The sequence below is a fragment of the Vespula vulgaris genome, chromosome 8, assembly GCF_905475345.1.
Source record: "Vespula vulgaris chromosome 8, iyVesVulg1.1, whole genome shotgun sequence".
In the NCBI taxonomy this organism is placed as follows: Eukaryota; Metazoa; Arthropoda; class Insecta; order Hymenoptera; family Vespidae; genus Vespula; species Vespula vulgaris.
Window position 1 is genome coordinate 2,278,957 of NC_066593.1, and position 6,884 is coordinate 2,285,840.

Sequence of the window (6,884 nt, forward strand, 5' to 3'; positions counted from 1 at the left end):
CTTTCGTTTTCTTTAGGTTCGTTCTTTTTCACGTAATCATACAGATAATAACACGACAAAATTATTTTTATATCACCATTTTATATCACTATTCAAACACGTCGTAATCAAAACAATTTCAAGTATTTCGAATTATATCGAACGAAGTTAGTAACGAGTTCGATAAGTTAGAAACGAGTTCGATTTGGCACTACTTCCCCACTTATCTTATCTTAACTACTATATACTTAGATTCCATTGACTTTGCATTGGTATTGGTTGATATCTTTTGAGCAATTTAGCAGACTTCAGTTTATTTTTTTCTTCACGAAAAAGACGAATTCTTGGCGTAAAGCCACGTCAATTCGGGTACAAGAAAGATTCGTCGTTTTATACTAAACGACTTTCATGGCATATCACAAACCGCCACGTACGCAAAGGAAGATGTGAGCAATGTAGAAGATCGTGCATTGCGTCAGTTTATAAATTACGAGTACACAAATACACTCTGATATCAGATTTTTCATCTCTAGATCGTTTGAGTACTAACTTTCCTTCCATATTTTTTAACCTTCAAGCGCTGACACAAAGTATGCTGAAAATGTCATTCGAGGGGAAATATAATATAAAAAGTCCAGGCAAGAGTTTTTTTTGTTCACTTTTAACGCATTTTCTTTCCTCATTTTTGTAATATATTATATATCATATAGCTTGTTTTGTGTTTGTTGTCAGTATTAAAAATGAAATAATATTGATTCATATTGCAGCCGTCAAAAGATTGATGCGAGAAGCTCAAGAACTTCATGAAGCGACGGAAGAGTATTGCGCATATCCCTTAGATGATAATCTTTTTGAATGGCATTTTACGATACAGGGACCTCCTTCTACCGATTTTGAAGGAGGCGTTTACCATGGAAGAATATTATTACCACCAGAATATCCTATGAAACCTCCAAATATTATTTTGTTAACTGTAAGTTAATTTTTTATTTACTGCCAAAAAATGATATCTGTTTCTTCAGATTGATATGAAAAAATTGATATGAAAATGGAATTACTTGTTTTAGCCAAATGGTCGTTTTAAGATTAATAAAAAAATTTGTCTAAGTATCTCTGATTATCATCCTGAAACTTGGCAACCGTCATGGAGTATTAGAACAGCCTTGCTAGCATTAATTGCTTTTATGCCTACACCTGGCAATGGAACAATTGGATCTTTAGATTACAGTATTGAAGAAAGACAAAAGCTAGTTAAAAAGTATATTTAATATATTATAATTAGTTTGATTAATGATCCATGATCTTTATTATCTTCCTTGTATTTGTATCTTTTTTTCTATAATTTTAATATTTTAGATCATTGGATTGGCAATGTGAGAATTGTGGAAAAGTGGTGAACCTATTATCCAAAAATACAGCAAAGAAACCTATTACGGAAGAGGAACAAAATATGTTGGATACAATAGCTCTGAAGGTACATACCATTATTTTTTACTATATATTTTGTATTACTTTTATGTATTCATAATTTAAATTTATATAATTTTAAATAGGTCGATGATACACCCTCACCTGAAACAAGTTTTGCGGAGAATGCGAACAATGTTACTGGAAATGAATTGAGACGTCGTACGGAAACAACTTTCAGTGAAACGCAAGAAACTCAATCATCTATGCATTTAAATCCTCAAGTAGAAACAATGTCTTCTTCGAATGATCTATTTTGGAGTATTCTAATAGCAATTTTAGCATCAGCGATTATTCTACTTGTTTTGCGACGACTCTTTCTTGTATAAATAATTTTGCTATATATAAAACACGCATTACAATTGTAAGTATGTTAACAAAACAAAGGTAAATTTTATACACATTTGATGAATAGCATTTTTAAATATAGAATGAAAACTTTATACACATTCACACATTAGTATATTCGCTTTAAAAATCAATACACACATACACGCATAAACACGGATCTATATTTATTCTTACTAATTAAAATTTAAATTGTTGCTTATTATCCAAATTACATATTTGCTTCAATATTTATAATAATTTGTAATTGTGTTATTATTATTATTATTATTATTATTATTATTATTATTATCATTAGCATTATCATTATCAAAAATTGGCTATTTTATTTCTAGTCTTTTAAATTTTAGCAATCATATTCAAAAAATGGATACTGGATGAAAATATACTTTCCATATATTAAATGCATTCTTAGTTGAAATGTTATTTTCTGATAAATAGTTCATCATTTATACTTAACATTTCACTAAAACATTACATGCATAGTTCATTAAAATTGGAAAATGTAGATACGAACAGTATTTAATTTGGTTGCACTTTCAAATTGACATTGTGGAGTCTTTAACATTGGCTAATGATTGAATAACTATGGAATCCTATTCACTGATATATAACACATGATATTAATAAACAATCTGTATATGTGTGCATACTTATATTCAGAGTGAAATATAGAACTGAAATCACTCAATATTTTTTATTGAGTTACTTGCAGTTATATATATATCACTTTGCATTTATAATACTGTAACTGTGTAGTGTTATTCCTGTGTAGTGTAACTTACAAATGAAATGCTTCGTTGTTGTTAAAAAAAAAAAAAAAGAAAAAAGGAAGAGAGAAAAAAATAATAAAAAAGAAAAAGAATACAAATAAAGCTAATGATAAAGAAGATATAGAAGATGAATCATAAAATGTATGATATATCTTCTATTATCCTATGTATATATGAAAAAAAGAAAAATCAAAGGGAATATGTTATTGCATAATTAACTATTTGCATATAAACATATTTGTTAAATATTTAACGAGTATTTTAGAAGTAAAACTATTGAGAACATTAAACCTTTCCTTCACATGTAATATTTGAATATCACTATGTTAGAAAAAGATTAATAGTTCAAGTACGTGACACTTAGGATATATGATAAAGATATAATGCACATTCTCATCACACTAATTATAATTAGTATAATTTTTATTTTGGCACACTGTATCTTGGTAATTGAAAAAATTAGAGCAAATTACTAAGTAAAGAAACTCAACCTCTCAAAAAATAAATAAATTGCAAATACATTACTTTCATTGATATTTAATCTACCATCCATTTTAAAACTTAGTAGATATCATTTTAAAGATTTTATTTTTCCCGCCGTCTATTTCTTTTTTTTTTTGTTTTACTCGTATCTTTTAATAATTCGTTGTTTTGAATTTATATCGTATAGAAGATAAAAATTATAAATAAGAAGCAAAAAAACAGATGTAAGAAAAAATAAAATACATAATACTAGAACGCATTTAGAATTACTATCTGAACCATTTGCATTTCAATAAACGTACGAACGTAGCCCGAAAAGTTTTGTTGAAAATCGTATAAATGATAGGATTTATAGTGGAAGATGCATAACCTAACCATAAAAATGTGTCTGTTACGTGCCGTGGCACAAAACAAGTTGGACAAACGGCGAATATAATATTTAATGCAAAGAATGGTGCCCAACAAATTAAAAACGTAAAGAATACCAATCCAAGAACTTTGCTGGCTTTCTGTTTGGATGCTATCGCATTCGCAGCTAGGATCTTCCCATTTGTTTTTTCACTTAACAATTTAAGAGATCTAAACAAACGACAAAGTATAATATTATTCTATATTCGAATTTGAAAATTTAACGTAATTAAATTACACGTATATATTTTATACCTTGTATTTTCACGTTCGGTCGAGGAAGTTTTCGTGGAAACAAATTTTCCAATCAATTTCCCAAGCGATAGATCGTCGTTTGAATTTTCCGCGATAAATCGCGCCCTCTTTCGGAGTAATTGTACAGTCAGTACATAAGACAGTACCATAACGATCGTCGGTATGTAAAACGCAATTAAAGATCCGAAGATAAAGAAAATTCTATTGTTGATGGCGCAAGTGGTTGTTTCCGGCATTACGTTTTTCGGATCGATCAAGCCTGCGAGATATGAATTTATTTTATCGACGTTCGATATTAAAAAAAATAGATATCTTTTTTATCGACGTTCCAGAAAGTATTGCGAATGAAACTCCTCTTTTTTCTCAAGTTTGTTACTCTTTTGTAAAATATTTGGCGAGTTGTTTTATTAAAGTTTCTCGAGCGAATGTAATCAAATTTGTAAGAACGTTATCCTTTTTATTACGTTTCTCGAGAGTTTACCTAGTACGGTGATAAAACTGGACATCAGCATAGCTAGTAACCATACGGTTGTTATTTTAAGGGCAACGATACGTTTCGTATAAGTCCTTCGTGTCCTTAATGGGTTGCGAATACCTACATATCTGCCCACGGAAATGAAACACATGTGCATAATGCTCGCCGAACATGCGAGAACGTCGCAGGTCACATAAATGTTACACCAGACGATGCCGAGTGGCCAATAACCTAAAATCTGTCCTGTGATGTACTTTAAGGGGCTATTAAAAGAGAAATAAGATGAAGTATAAAAAGAAAAAAATAAACTCACCTAAAAATCCAGGAATTGCACCCATTGGCATAACGAAAAGACTGACGAGAAGATCGGCAATGGCGAGAGATAGTAGAAAGTAGTTGGTTAAATTGTGAAGCTTTTTTTCCAATACAACGGCTAAGCAAACCAGAGTATTTCCTAGACCACCAGCTATTACTATGATAACGGAGACGAAAAGGAATCTCCAATCAGTTCGACGAATGGCTACTGTTGATTTTCGCGAACAATACAATTCTATATCGTCACCATCGACGATATTTCTTTGATCGATGCATTCCAGGATCTAATAAAAATGTTATCCGAATATGTTTGTACGATCGCATTTACGATTAATTGTATTAACGTGATTAATGCAAATTTCTATTTACTAATTCTTTTGTTTGCTATTCTCGCAACAGAAATGTACATATTTTTATATGGTCATACAGCTACGCGCTATTTGACATTTAATTTAACGTCGTATTAATCTTGTCAATAGGTATGTATAGATATTTTATGATCACTATGAGATACATAATTGCTTTTAAATAATATTTGATTTGTTGTTTACCTCAGTTTTGCCGTTGCTCGAAACGCAGCCGTCAAAGTTCGTTATCCTCGATAAAAAGATACCCTCGATGCTGGTTTCCAATTTATTTAAAACAAATGACACCTGACAATTGGTGTAATTGCATGATCTGCATAGTAAGTTCGTCATAGGTATTATTGCGTTCTTCGTGACGTCACAAATACGATCTAAATCGATCGATTCGGCGGCGATGCACTCTTTCATAGCACAGTCGTAAAGGCTCCCGTTACAGGAAGTTCGATGCAACGTCAGGACATTCGTCCAGGATGTTAAATTGACTTCGTTCGAACGCATGATCTCTCGCAACTAAACGTATTAGATCGATTACATTAGATGAAATATTAATATAGCGCGATTATTAATTAACAAACGAAAATAATCGATTCGATTTTTGTAAAAATAAAAAAAAAAAATCGTCAAAACGAATATTTAATCTAACAAATTCTTGTCGCATTAATTGACATTTATAAAGTCACATTTTAATAATATACATTTGACGATTTTTCTTTTCTTTTTTATTTTCTATAAGAAATTGTTATCTCTTTAAACAAATCTAACGAATCTAAGATTGATTACAAAATAAACATTTCTTAAATCATTTTCTTTTTCGATATTGTTGAAATAATTCATCGGTGTGAACTTTGTTGATAATGGATCATGCATATGTTGCACATATTATAGGAAACGCATGCACGTCAATTGATCATCCCAAAGATAGATCAAAGAGATCTATCACCGTCGAGATGCAAGACTGTTTATTTTCGCGAAATAAAACATAATAACACATAACCGAACTTACAAGTTTTCTCTCGTCCGTGTAAAAGCGATAATATTTTTACTTACATAATCCTCTCTCTCTCTCTCTCTCTCTCTTTCTCTCTTTATCTCTCTTTAGAGTATTTATACAATAAATAATTTTCACAGAATATTGTATCGCCTTTCAAGAAGAAAATAAAAATCAGACTATAAATGATCGTTTCGAATGAGATCTACTTTGTGAAGGTGAATTTTTTTTTTTTTTTACATTAATTCGTCTGATACAGTAAGAATCGTCAACCCTATTTGTTTTTAAAAACGTACGAACGTGTTATAAGCGACAGAAAGAAAAAGGGGCGACACGTATAAATCTTGAAAATATTATATATTGTTTCTTAAGCGTTAGACGAACACGTACGATTTTTGTTCAATTCCAAAATAGCATATCGTCTCGTTGTCCCTTATTCGATGTAAGTTTGAATCTATTATTCGTGAATCGTACGATGATGATCGATCGCCACAATAAAAGGGCGAAAAATAAAGAGAAAAGAGAAAAGGCAAAGAAGAAAAAAAAAAAACGAAGAAAAGTATAAACTTTCACTCGCGAAAATGATGCAAATGTAAAACGTTCCGAGAAACAGTATAATTCCGAGACGAGAGGGCGACGATCGACGTACTAAACTACGTGCAGCTTGTCAAAGGTTATTTTCGAGGGGGGAAACGAAGATAGATGCAGGAAGAGGAATATAGAAGAAGAAGGGGAGAGGAACTCGTATAGCGAAAGAGGGAGATAGAAAGGGAGAGATAGAGAGGGAGGGAGAGAGAGAGAGAGATAAATAGATGAAATAATTTCGAGATCGTACATGAGACTCGTTAAAATAAAAATTATTATAGTATAAATGAGATTAATTTAATATATATAATTATTAATGAAATAAATTTTTTTTTTCATTCTTACACATTTACTTTTCTTTTTTAGCTATACGTTTATCTATCTATTTTTATTTATTTCGCATAGCTACGATCCTCTCCGAGAAGGAAGTAGGTATCGTTTCT

At 30.8% G+C, this 6,884-nt stretch overlaps 2 protein-coding genes across 2 annotated transcripts; one reads left to right on the forward strand and one right to left on the reverse strand.

Annotated features, from left to right (window-relative positions):
• The first annotated feature begins 173 nt into the window (after positions 1-173).
• Positions 174-3,091, forward strand: LOC127065614 (ubiquitin-conjugating enzyme E2 J1-like). The gene is made up of 6 exons (XM_050998198.1): positions 174-472; positions 558-617; positions 747-952; positions 1,047-1,237; positions 1,336-1,453; positions 1,533-3,091. Exons 2-6 carry the CDS (start codon positions 572-574, stop codon positions 1,773-1,775), a joined length of 804 nt encoding a protein of 267 aa, XP_050854155.1. The 5' UTR covers positions 174-472; positions 558-571; the 3' UTR covers positions 1,776-3,091.
• Positions 2,598-5,366, reverse strand: LOC127065607 (5-hydroxytryptamine receptor 2C). Its single transcript, XM_050998187.1, has 5 exons — positions 5,055-5,366; positions 4,502-4,787; positions 4,195-4,419; positions 3,714-3,972; positions 2,598-3,629 (listed from the first exon to the last, which is right to left on the reverse strand). Exons 1-5 carry the CDS (start codon positions 5,364-5,366, stop codon positions 3,320-3,322), a joined length of 1,392 nt encoding a protein of 463 aa, XP_050854144.1. The 3' UTR covers positions 2,598-3,319.
• Positions 5,367-6,884: the final 1,518 nt, after the last annotated feature.